The 12,945-nt window shown below is 42.4% G+C and overlaps 1 protein-coding gene across 4 annotated transcripts; it reads left to right on the top strand.

Moving 5' to 3' along the window:
- The first annotated feature begins 6,659 nt into the window (after positions 1-6,659).
- Positions 6,660-12,529, top strand: LOC147880551 (uncharacterized). 4 transcript variants are annotated; one of them, XR_015540605.1, is made up of 4 exons: positions 6,660-7,291; positions 11,154-11,566; positions 11,859-12,318; positions 12,469-12,529. XR_015540605.1 is itself a non-coding variant. In XM_087371284.1 (4 exons), exons 1-3 carry the CDS (start codon positions 6,865-6,867, stop codon positions 11,886-11,888), a joined length of 870 nt encoding a protein of 289 aa, XP_087227410.1. In that variant the 5' UTR covers positions 6,660-6,864; the 3' UTR covers positions 11,889-11,934; positions 12,123-12,523. The 4 variants fall into 4 exon arrangements, 2 of the variants coding, with proteins under 2 accessions (XP_087227410.1, XP_087227409.1); XR_015540604.1 differs by having other exon boundaries at positions 11,859-11,969; positions 12,123-12,523; XM_087371284.1 differs by having other exon boundaries at positions 11,859-11,934; positions 12,123-12,523.
- The last annotated feature ends 416 nt before the right edge of the window (positions 12,530-12,945 follow it).

Raw genomic sequence — 12,945 nt, 5'->3', positions numbered from 1 at the left:
TTTTGGCCATAAGGTCAAATCTTTTTTGAAATTGGGAAAGACATCTCATTAGTTTAGGCAGGAAACTAAACTTAGGCGGGAAGTTCAAAATTTAAACTTGGACTCTTTTCAAATTTGAATCAACTAAGAAGCGGGATTTTTCGTTTATTTGAACTTAAATTTCAATTTGGATTTCATCTTTGAGTGGGAGAGAGAGAGAGAGAGAGAGAGAGAGCTTCAATGAGGGGGAGAGAGAGAGAGAGAGAGAGTGCTTCAACCAGAGAGAGAGCAAGAGAGAGAGAGAGAGAGAGAGCTTCAGCTTCAATGAGGAGGGAGGGGCGGGGGATGAGAGTCATCGAGGGAGGGGGAGAGAGAGATCATCGAGGGAGGGTGAGAGAGAGAGAGAGAGGGGGGAGAGATTGAACGAGGGAGCGAGAGGGAGGGAGGGACGAAGTCACGAAGGGATATCCAAGGGTGTACCTTGGAGGGACTTGCAGCACAGAGGCAGACAGATTAGCATGATGATAGAGTAGAGCAACACGACTACACGATGACAACAACACAATAGCAGCATCCACAGTCCCAAACCCCAAGATGCTTGTCGCTCGATTCCACAACTACAGCAACACGCTTGATTCCACATCCAAGATGCTCGATCGAGTCAATTCCACCGTTTCCACGCTCGACTTTTGACAGCAACAGTAGCAACATGGAACTAATGGAAGTGGGAGCCTGGGATGGACGTGCATTGTGCACAACTACTCACAGTAGCAGGACCATGCCAAGACAGAGTCACGGACTGATGATTGAACGAGTGTGCATGAACAGTTGAAATCTTCCCGAAGGGGAGTGATCAGATCGTCAGATGAAAGGGGAGCAGCAATGAAAATTCAAATGAGATAGGGTGCTAGCTGAGGTAGGTGATTTTTTAAAAATTTCTAGGGTTTTTTTAAACCTAAGGTACAAATTAACTAGGCCAAGTTACTAACTAGGTAATTAACTATGCCAAGAGGCCAAATGGCACATGTAGGAACTTTAGAGTCTTAAGCACATATGCATCTTACATACCTATTTGTTTACTATCCTAGAATAGGAATAGGAATGGTTGATAATATTTAATTTCTTTCCTCGATTTTATTATTTTTTGCAAGATGAGTGATAATCGTAGAGGTTTAACTCTAGGGATTTGATAGTAGCTTAGGCAACTTAACTATAGAGGGTTAATCATTATGGGATTCTATTGCTGATGCAGACCTTCTATTCCGTTTTAATGGTAGCCCTCTCATGCTTTAACCATTTCATATGTTGTACTTCTAATCTCTTTCTTAGTAGAAAATTGAAATCTTTAAAGGATATCTAATGCAGAAATCCCTAATATACGCTCCACATGGGTTTAAACACGTAACCTAGTAAGTCACCCTCTTCACTTACAAATATTCTCCCAAATTATGGAAGGTTCCACACTCTTAAGAAAGAGTTCATGGATGACATGGATTACACCAACAAATATAAAAATATTATTAGTATAGGAACTCTTGAGTCCCTTGCCCTCCCCAATCTTCTATCCCTCCATTGCCCTCCCCTCCCCAACCCCCTTTTGAAGATATGGCTACAGCCCATAGGCATGCAAAATATCCTTAGAATAGAGGATCCTCCATAAGTTTTGACCACATGAGACCACGCTGTAATAGGAACATTTATTAAATGGAGAACACCACTCTAGATTAAGATTTGGCCACGAGGTGAAAACTTTGAGAGGCTTTACAAACCGTCCATGGGGGATGACATGTTGAACCAGATGTGTGAAAGTTTTGACATTGTGGCCAAATCTACTGAGCTGAGTCTCTATGGAGAATGAGGAAAATTATGAAGAGTATCTCATGAGATTTTCCTCATCGTGTTCATAAGATTTGGCCACAAGGTCAAAAATTTCCCACATACACTCACACACACACATATATACATATGTAGACACTTGAAAAGTTTTTGCCGCAAGGTCAAAACCTTTCCATAGCTTGTTCATGAGGCAACATATAAAAATTTTCCTCATTCTCCATAGAGACTCAGCTCAGTAGATTTGGCCACAATGTCAAAACGTTTCCAAATCTTGTTAAGAACGTCACTCTAGAATAAGATTTGTCCACAAGGAGAAAACTTTGTGAGGCCTTCCAAATTGCCCCTAGGAGATGACATCTTGAACCAGATGTGTGAAAGTTTAGACCTTGTGGCCAAAACTTTCAAGGGAAACAAACTCATGAAGAGTATCTCATAACCAAAACTTCTGACCCATGATGACTTTGCCACAATGTCAAAACTTTCCCACATACAAGCACACACATACATATATGCATGTGTAGACACTTGAAAAGTTTTTGCCACAAGGTCAACTTTTCCATGGCTTGTTTATGAGGTAGCATATAAAAATTTTCCTCATTCTCCATAGAGACTCGGCTCATTAGATTTGGCCACAAGGTCAAAACATTTCCAAATCTTGTTAAGAACACCACTCTAGAATAAGATTTGGCCACAAGGCGAAAACTTTGTGAGGCCTTCCAAACTACCCCTAGGGGATGACATCTTGAACCAAATGTGTGAAAGTTTAGACCTTGTGGCCAAAACTTTCAAGGGAGACAAACTCATGAAGAGTATCTCACAAGAAAATCTTCTAACCCATGATGATTTTGCCACAATGTCAAAGCCTTTCCTCATCTTGTTCATAAGATTTGGCCACAAGCTCAAAACTTTCCCACATACACTCACATACACATACATATATACATATGTAAACACTTGAAAAGTTTTTGCCGCAAGGTCAAAACTTTTACATAGCTTGTTTATGAGGCAGCAGATACAAAATTTCCTCGTTCTTCATAAACACTCGACGAAGGAGACCCGATCTCTCACGTGGAAAGGTTCCAGCAAATTTGTGAAGCCTTTGGTGCACCAGGCAACCTTGAAATGGCCAATGCATTCAGCCTTAGCCTGGACGGCAAGGCAGAGGTCAATGGTATAGAGCTCTCACCCCAGACGAAAAGATCAACTGGGAGACACTAAGAAAGGCTTTTATTGTGGGATTCATTGCTCCTAGCGATTATAAATGGAGCCCGATCAATTAGTTGTATGGGGTGAAACAAAACGACAAAGAATCCCTTAGGGATTACGTTGTGAGGATTAAGCACCTCAATGCCCGCTATGAAGCCTATGAGCGAATGAGCAATGAACGACTGTTGCCACACTTCCTTATCAGGTTAGCAGACCCAAAGCTGCATGACCATCTCATGGTGATGAACCTTACCTCCTTTGATTTATGCAGCAAAGTGGCCATCCGTATATGTGGCAATATGATGGACAAAGTGGATTCGAATAAGGCCTCGGACCCCTCCAAAGTAGCCCCATCAATTAGGTCCTTGAGTGTGGAGTCAAGTAAGAAGGAGGCTAACGAGCCTAAAAGCTTGGATGTGAGTGAGCTAGCCTCCAATTTGTTGGAGCAGCTAGGTCAACAATGGAGAGTAGGAACCTCCAAAGAAGTGCCGATCAACCCCCACTTTTTTCCACGATGAGACAATGTTTGGTGTGGGGTATGCAATGGCAACCACCCTTCCAATGAGTGCCCGCACCTAAGGGCAAGGCCAGCACTCTACTATGCACATTGCCATAGGTGGGGAAACCATGATACCTCCCAATGTCGCTTTTCGAGGTCCCTTCCTCAACCCATGTATCAAACGCGACCCCCATTGGCCCTAACTGCCCCACCCAACCCCCAACTCCCGCAAGGTGGCCCTATAGCTAGCTCTAGCCAGTACCATGCTCAGCCAGCTTTGCTGCATCCACCCATACTAGGCCCACAACCCCCACTACCTCGCATTGCCCCAGTCATGGTTGAAAAGTTGCCCAATGACTGGGAGGAGACAGGGACCCTAATCATGGACCTCATGATTATCACCCTTACGAGGAGGGAAGTGGAGCCTTAGCTCACTACCTCCTACCAGAGGATCAACAAGTCCACGTATTCTAGACTGCCCCCGTAAACGTAAGGGCAAGAGATCTGAACTCAATTGCTTGGAGGCCCCCATTCCAATGTTATACCTGTCAAGGTCCCCAGTGTCAAGAAGCCCTCTTACTCTCATTTGCGTATATTTGGGTGTGAGGCATATGCACATGTGCCAAAAGAGCTTCGAAAGAAGCTAGATCCTAAGTCTAGGAAATGCATCTTTCTGGGTTATGGTGAAAGTGGAGAGATGGGCTATAGTCTCTGGGATCCAGAAGCAAAGAAGATCATATGTAGCCATGATGTAGTCTTCAATGAGAAAAAGATGCATAAGGCACCCATGAGGGATGTTGAAATGAGGAGAATCACTTTCCAGGATGTGAATCCACCTGCATATGTTGATAGACAGCAAGCTGTCCATGCACCAAATGTGCAAGAAATGGTACCACCAAATACTCCCACAAGTATACAATCAAGGGTAGATGATGGATCATCTATTGGTGGAAATGATGAGCCAAATGTGGCTGATATGCAGGTGGGAAATCAAGCTGAAATGCCCTTGAGAAGATCATCTAGAGTGTCTAGGCCGCCTGATAGGTTTGTTCCAGGGGTAGAGGTGAAAGAAAGAATGGTACTTTAGCAGACAGTGCTAGAGCAATGCTTTGTGAAAAGCATCTTTCGAATCAGTATTGGGCAGAAGCAATAGCCACTGCAAACTACTTGCTTAATGGCTTCCTATTGAACCGATCCAAGGTATGACACCTTCTAAAGCATTCATTGGACACAAGCCACGCATTGGGCATCTTCGCATATTTGGTTGCGTAGCATATGCCCACAGACATGACGACCATCGCAGAAAATTGGATGAAGTCACATAAATGCATCATGGTTGGATACCATGAAGAAAGCAAAGCATACAATTTGTATGATCCCATCAACCTTGCACAAGGTCATTATCTCTAGAGATGTAATCTTTGACGAGGAATCAAAATGGAAAACCTTAAATACACAGCTAGACTAGTTGCAAAAGGATTTGCACAACAATATGGTCAGGATTATGATGAGACTTATGCTCCAGTAGCAAAGATGGATTCCATACGGTTCTTGGTATCACTAGCGACACTCAACATATGGAATGTGTACCATTTCGATGTCAAGAATGCTTTTCTCAATGGTTATCTAGACGAGGAAGTCTACATGCAACAACCAACAGGTTATGTTGAACCAGGAAAGGAGAATCAGGTTTTCCATCTCAAGAAAAGTCTCTACGGCTTAAAGCAAGCACCCAAAAGTTGGTACAACAGAATCGACAAGTATTTTGTTGATCTGGGATACATGAAATCCAATGTAGATCATACTCTCTACTACAAAGTTCAAGGGGAGACATTACTATTGCACTTTTGTACATAGATGATTTGATTGTGACCGGAAGCAAGGATAGCTTCATCAAGAAATTGAAACAAGACTTATCTGCAGAGTTCGACATGAAAGATCTTGGACTTATGCACTATTGCCTTGGTATTTAGTTCTGGAGAGATTCAGACAGCACCAGCTGAAATATGTTGAAAATCTCCTGAAGAAGTTTCATATGGAATATTGCAAGATTGCAGCCACTCCCATGGAACAGAGTTTGAAACTTACTAAACATTCAAAAAAGCCTATAGTCGATTGACAGGTACTACAGGCAACTCATCAGATCTCTTATATATTTGTCTATCACACGGCTAGATATCTGTTATGCAGTAAGCTCACTTGCACAGTTTATAGCAAATCCAAAAAAGTCTCACTGGAATGTAGCCAAAAGAGTCTTGAGATACATCAAAGGTACAAGACAGTTTGGAATAGAATACAGAGGAAGTCATCCAAGGTTGCATGGATATTGTGATAGTGACTATGGCAGAGATCATAAGACCAGGAGATCGACACAGGGATATGCATTTTTCCTTGGTCAAGGTGCTATATCATGGTTGTCAAACAAACAACCAACTGTTTCTTTGTCTTTGACTAAAGTAACTTTATGCAGGTGAGTGAGAAATAGGCACTCAGAGGAGTTAGCCAGAGATTCTCGAAATTGAACCCATGCATACACATCTAAGGATTCTATGCAGAGGAGAAGCAACGAAAACAACAAGTGCAACAATTGCAAGGAGTCAAAAAATTAGTAATTTATAAACTCAATAAAATCAACCATTTTTCTCTTTGAGGCCCAAAAGTCTACTAAGGTAGGATTCACAAACAGGCATGGACATCCTAGCAAAAATGACATCAGCGAATAGCATGCCACCATTTCGACTGTCCGCCCTCAAATGGTTTCACAAATGGGCATGGACATGCTTAGGTGGCATCCCAATAAAGTTTGGGCAGAGGATTTTTCTTAGGCGGCAGTCCAAGGCCGCCCCAAAAAAAAAAAGGGGGTGGTCAAGAGGAGACGATAAACCACTGGGCCATGTCTCGTTTGCTTGATTTTAAAGATTTATATGTTTGTCCGGCGCCCGTTTTCGAATGTGCTTGAGCCCAAGCTTCCCTCTTAGCTGTTGTCGAACATGTAGGGCCAATGGTCCAATATTCGGCGCCGGTTTGTGAAACCTCCTTAGAGGCGGGGGCAGGCAAAAAATCAATGCAATACAAGGTAGTAGTACTGACGATTTGGTGAGGAAGGACAGGTGTTGGTAGAAGAATGGAGTTGGATGATGAGAAGAGTAGATGAGGCTCTCCTGCCCAATTTACATTTCATGCCTACTGAGTTTACTGCAGCTTGCCCGGTTTACATTTCATGCTTCCCAACTGAACTAAGCAAAGAAGGTCCTCTGCACATGCCTTGGAAATTTGATTAACCCTAATCTTTTGCAAAAGACACTGTTCGAGCTCAGAATTTTGGGAAATGTCTCTGTAACGCTATGGGGACTACTTCTGCCCCTTCTCCCCCCTCTCCCCCTTCCCTTCCCCCTCCCCCTCCCCGTTTTGATCCCCCCCCTCCTCGATCTTTCCCCTCTGCGCCCCCTCCTAGGCCTACTGATGTAGAAATTGTGCGAAACATCGAGGTTCTAGCTGCATTCGTTGTGAAAAACGGCCCTCAATTTGAACAACTGGCACAAACCAAAAAAGCAGAGGACCCTAAATTTGATTTTCTGTTTGGAGGCAGTCGGGGGTCTGAAGCGGCAATAGGTTATGAGTTCTATGAGTGGAAAAAAAAGTGTCTTCAACAGCAAATCTTTGCGCAAGATGGTTCAGATGATGTTCAGCTTAAGATTTGCAAGCTCGTTCAAGATGTAGCATCTAAAGATTCGGCAACTCCACCTTTAATATCACAAGAAGATTCGTCTGGTAAGGATTTCAGCCTCTGGCGCCATACTTTCTACTGGTTGTAGCCTTACATTTTGCCCATTTTAAGAAAGAGTTTGTGTATAGTGCAGTGTGACCAGATGCAATACTTACGTTTGCCTCAATTTAAAGTGCAGACATAATGCTCGAAGCGTATGTTACAAATATGCGCTATGGGAAAGAAGCACAAAACATGAAGGCAACGAATTTATAAATCTGCTCCATACAACAACTTGTAAATTGTTCTTTGGAAAGAGAGTACCAAAATCCAAGCGTTGAGATATAAAAATATTTGATTACGACATCACACAGTCTCAAGTACATTAGGTATGCAGGGACATATTACCTGTGTATTGTGGTGGATGTGGAGCTTATGCTGCTCTAAGATACAAGCCTGCAAACAGAATGTAGGTGTGAGGATGTCACATGACAGTTCTTCGTCCCACGGTTGAGCCTCTTCAGGAAAATCTTCTTTTGGCTCCTCTCAATTTCCTATCTTTGATGAAACACTCCCCTAGACGGTCTGCAATGGTGCTCTAAATGTATGGTTTGGGCCATTTTACATGGGACATTAGATGCGTGGTCCTTGCTCGAAAGTCTTTGAAACCCCCTTAACCTTTCCTCAATTCTATGTGAAGAGTGACATCCAAAAGCTGCTTCATATGGTGTATGGTGTTTCATGACATGGTGTCATTAAAGATGCTCGACACTAGAGGAAGATGCTTCTTGCACTTGGATTGCACATCACTAAAATAACACTCCAGCCTACTTTTTGGGTTAAACAACACTTGAGCACGTCAAATACAAGTTGGTTACCTTGAAATCTTCCTTTTAAGGACATTGTTCTCCTTGAGACCCAAGCATAGTTACCATGAACGCGATTTCTAAGGGGGAATGCCATTCTGTGAAGACAAGGGAAATTGGAACAAGCGGAACGTCCTGGTACGGCTATCAGGTACAGAACGCTAGGGGAATGCATCCACTATTCTCGAAAACGTGTTTGTGCACAGTTTCTGGCATTCCAGATGTTGGCATAGTGCGCGAGTGTCAAATCTATGCATTCCACGTTGTTTCTTTGCTCTCTCCCTCGCTCAGCCTCTGCTCTAGCCTATACTAACCTCTCATTCCTCACTCCACTCTCTTCTACCCATTGGCTAGTTTTCACAAGATATCCCAAAAAATCTCATGCTTTGCTTATAATTTCATCATGTCGAAGCAACTTGTTGTTTCTTCTAAGTGGGATGCATGGCGTGAACATAACTCTGCAAGGGCTCAGAGACCTACGTCTACGTCCATTGTTTGGATGACATCTTTTGGGATGATGTTGGCCTATTGCTTTAGGTTACAAAGCCTATTCTCATGATGTTAAGGCTTCTTGATGGGAATGCTATTCACATTGGAAAGGCGTATGAACGTTTGGATACAATTCAAAGTTTGGATACTTTGTATGGTTGGAGGAAGGAGGAGTTGAGGGCATTTGCAACCTCTTAGTGGACATGATATTATTCACCTTTGTTTTAGATATAGAGTTTTAAGGAAAGGGCAAGAAACAGATACAGAGGTGGTGGAGATAATATTGAGACGACTTGTCTCAAATGCAGATGATAGGAGGAAAGTGCGAGAGGAGCTGTCATAATATAGGCAAAGAAAAGGGTTGTTTGGTTTGGAGCATGTACCTTATGACAGGTTTAAGATTTCCTTCTCGTCCAGTTCTTTGGAATGGCACAAGGGGCTGTGGAGTTGCTCAACTACTATGCGCATCGCTTCACGCAAGTGGCTAATATAGTTAGTTACAAGTAGCAGACGAGGACCGCATTAGCAAGTTTCTACATGGTCTCCATTCACATATCCAGTGGTATGTTTGAAGCTTTAGACCGAAGACGTGCGACAGAGCTTATGCTTGCTCATAATTTTGAGCTCATGTAATTTTACATGCATATGAACGAAAAATACAGCAACAATGAGGCCAGTCTCAAAACCTTCCTGGAACAGCCAGCTAAGAAACTGGGAGCCTACCTAAGGGAAGTATTAGGGAATCATAGCAAAGTCATTAGACTCAAGACTCAAAACCTTCCTGGAACAGCCAACTAAGAAACTGGGAGCCTACCTAAGGGAAGTATTAGGGCATCATAGCAAAGTCATTGACCTAGCACACCAATTGGCTATGCACATACTCCACTATCTATTTAATAGTGGTGCCCAATGCCATTGATCATGGAGGGTCTCAAGACTCAAGCAGACTTCAATACAATCACATCATATCTTGCGCGCTCTCCACATTTCTTATTCTTATTTTCTGCATATTATTTCCTCTTTTTGGCTATCGAAGTTTTGTTATTTGATTGGAATTTCAAAGTTTAATAAGCACTGGGTTTACCCAATTGATTCTGAACTCTTTCGAAACCTAGATGGTAGCTTATGCTTGGGTATTGTGAGAACATAAATGTAGCTTTGCTTACTAATTTTTTTTTTCCTCATTTACTCATAATTTTGTCTTGTAAGATTGGATATATTCTAGCCTTCTGAAGGCATATATATATCTGGATCCAAAGGCCCAGGTATTAGGAGATCTCAGGTTAAGGGAGTTTTTAAGACCAGTAGCACTTCAGATAGCAAGTCAGCTGGTAGCGGTAGACAGTAAGTCAAGGATTTCCTCAATGCAGAGGAGAAGTAGAGGCATGAAAAGGAGTTTCTTTGTCATCATTGCGATGAGTGTGGCCATGATCACTACCATGTGCGTCTTTTGTCATCATTGCCATGAGCGTGGCCATGATCAAAAGATGATGGACGAAAAGTTAAGCAGAGATGGGATTTGCTGGTTTGCACCAGATCCCATCTTTGCTTAACTTTTCGTCCATTATCTTTTGATCATGGCCACGCACAAATTAGCCCCCTGCAATGCCTATATACAGCCTAAAATTAGCTGCCAGCATACTGCAGTAGGCGCTCCAGAACATTCTCTTTCCAGCCACTGCCGATCTGCTGCCTACAATCGCTGTTACTCAGCTTGAGTCTGATTTCCAATTGTTGGTGGGTCTTTGCAATTCTCCATGTTGAATTGCTTCATCACCTCCCAACAGTACTGACAGAGAGAGAGAGAGAGAGAGAGAGAGAGAGAGAGAGAGAGAGAGAGAGAGCTGTTGGAGAACTTATACCGAGTTGCTGTATTAAATACATTTTAAGTTTGCTTTGTACCTCATGCTATGGATTCAAGAATGCCTTGCATCTGCCAAAGGTTGGTTGGAGCAGCATGCATTCCTATTCCCTGCACTGGAATCATGGAAAGTACAGACATAAAAACAGACAGGGGGCTACAGGCATAAGGGCAGGCAGACCTTAGAACCATGTCTCTATAGAGACGACGGCGGACTGGAAACATGCAACCACAGGCATAAGGGCAGCTGTGTTTTGCAGCTGCCTAATATCGTTGAGGTAGTACAAATAATCGTTTACTTAGCTGTTTATCCTTTAAATGATATTCTAGCGCCAAGCTATGACTCTCATTGGCCCTGCTGCCCACATATGGAAAGATCTTGAAGTTTTGAAATTAGAGGTCTTTATCAGGAAAATAATGACCATGATTAATTACAACGTTTCAACCTGGGGATGTATGATGTCCCTCTAGAAGCATATTTGTACTAATTGTTCAATAGTCTCACGGGCAATATCCTCCCTAGCTTTGAAAACAAAGGTTCACCTGTGTCTTTTAAGGCTGTTCTTGCATTGTAGCAAAAATGCATTATTGTTTACTTTCTTTCCAGAAGCACAAATAGTGTAAAGTTTGATCCATTGGTATTGATACACAGTTAGCATTTTGAGAGGTTACTGAAGCGCAGGATTCTCAATTTTGTTTTTCATGTGACAGATGGTGTCAATTCAACAACTGCTCAAAAGAAGGCAGCAGACCTCACTGCAGGTGCTGTTGAAGTTAGAACTGTACAGGATGATTCTGAAATGAGCCTGGCTCAACCACTCCAAGGAGCGAGACCTGTGGGAGAACTAGAAGCAGGTCAGGAAGGAGCAGAGGCTAGGGAAAAGTTGAACAAAGAAACCCGGGGTTTGAAGCTGTTAAGGTCTGCTTTGGCAGAATATGTCAAAGAGGTACTGAAGCCAACATGGAAAGAAGGTCACATGAGTAAAGATGCCTACAAAACAATTGTTAAAAAGGTGGTCGACAAGGTGAGTGGGACATTACACAGTCACCAGATTCCGAAGTCACAGGAAAACGTGGACCAATATATGGCACAATCTCAGGCTAAGATCGCCAAGCTTGTACAGGTTTTCCATCTTGACAACCTTGTTGATGATTTTGTCTTCCTGAAAATAAGCTTTGCATTATATTATCAAACTTACAACAAATGTTATCTTTGAAAATTTGGCCTTGATTATTGTTAGGTGCCTTGTCTTTGTGATATTTATTTTCCTTGTGTGGCCAACTGGGCCAAACAAAACGACTTAACCCTGGAACAAGGCATGTGTCTACAAAAAAAACTAGAGGAGGCCATTGTATAGCGGAAGCATGCAGATTTTTAAATGGGTTTTTATTCAAAGTTGTTGTCACTGATTGCAGGGCTATGTGGAGAGATTTACAAAAACATAATGGACATCGCGTTGGTTTTTTGAAGGCACATCCTTTATGTTTGAAGGTTATATGCACCTTTATGTGAATATTCTGAGACAGGCTAGTCATTAAACACATTGGGAGTATTGGAAGTTCTTATATGCAGTCTCTACATTAGATGTTCTTTTATCTGGATAATTCTAGGCAAGTCGCCTTCAAGTTATATCATAGCTCTTGTATGTGCTAAGGTCATTGTTTGCCTTGTGATAACAGGGTAGGGCAAGCAGAAATGTACGTCAGAATTCACCTTTTGTATATAGAAGTCTGTCATTGGAACCACTTGTATTGATAACCCTGCGTTTTAAGGTGACTGAAGTGAAAGCCCAGCTTTGCAAAATGTCTTTTTAAGGAATTCAAACCTGTTTACAGACGATAACTATTGTCTTGAAGGGTTTGGCAGCTTCATATCGTGAGTTTGTGATCTTATCTCAGTCAAGTAATGGGTCCCTCCTGCAAATTTATGTTTTGGACATGCCATTGTACCAGCTTCTCTGCAAAATGTTTGGCTCCATTGAAAGAGGAGGAAACTCATTTGGCAAGTTGACTGTTGCTCATCCAGAAGGAGAGATCTTGCTCTTTAGGGGAAGGGTCACGGGTGGAGGCCAATACAAATTTACAGTGGGCAGCCTTCAAACTTTATCAAATCAAAGCCTCATCATGGGGCACATTGGCTCAGCAGGATTCCAAGGCCATTCTTGAGAACCCTGCTTCTGCTACTGTACCACAGAAGGTTAGGGAATTCAAATAATTGCATTATAGGCTTTCGGTCAGACTTTCCCAACACTAAGATAAAGCTTAAATTTGCGACTGGCACTGATTACGACATACAAGTGGAAGAGTGCAGTGGTCAAACACGCTTTTTGTTTGTGACAGTTCTAAGGTGTCTTTTATCACAGTTGAAAGGGGTGGTAAAGAGATATGGTTGATTTTCTTTGTATAATCTACCTTTTTTACATGCTAGGCAGATGTCCTCTAAAGGACTTCTTTTAAGAGGACACAAATATTCATGGATGAGCTACACTAAAGCCTATATGCA

This window comes from Dipteris shenzhenensis, chromosome 32 (assembly GCF_047967505.1).
Source record: "Dipteris shenzhenensis isolate YYH24624 ecotype China chromosome 32, Dip_SZ_1.0, whole genome shotgun sequence".
Taxonomy (NCBI): Eukaryota; Viridiplantae; Streptophyta; class Polypodiopsida; order Gleicheniales; family Dipteridaceae; genus Dipteris; species Dipteris shenzhenensis.
This window is presented reverse-complemented; position numbering and strand designations above follow the sequence as displayed.

What these genes read in the sequence shown, in the direction of transcription:
- LOC147880551 (XM_087371284.1), top strand. Translation starts at nt 6,865, where the DNA reads ATGGGGACTACTTCTGCCCCTTCTCCCCCCTCTCCCCCTTCCCTTCCC. An exon ending in ATCACAAGAAGATTCGTCTG is followed by an intron (nt 7,292 to 11,153) that starts GTAAGGATTTCA and finishes TTCATGTGACAG; the next exon opens with ATGGTGTCAATTCAACAACT. An exon ending in AGATCGCCAAGCTTGTACAG is followed by an intron (nt 11,567 to 11,858) that starts GTTTTCCATCTT and finishes CACTGATTGCAG; the next exon opens with GGCTATGTGGAGAGATTTAC.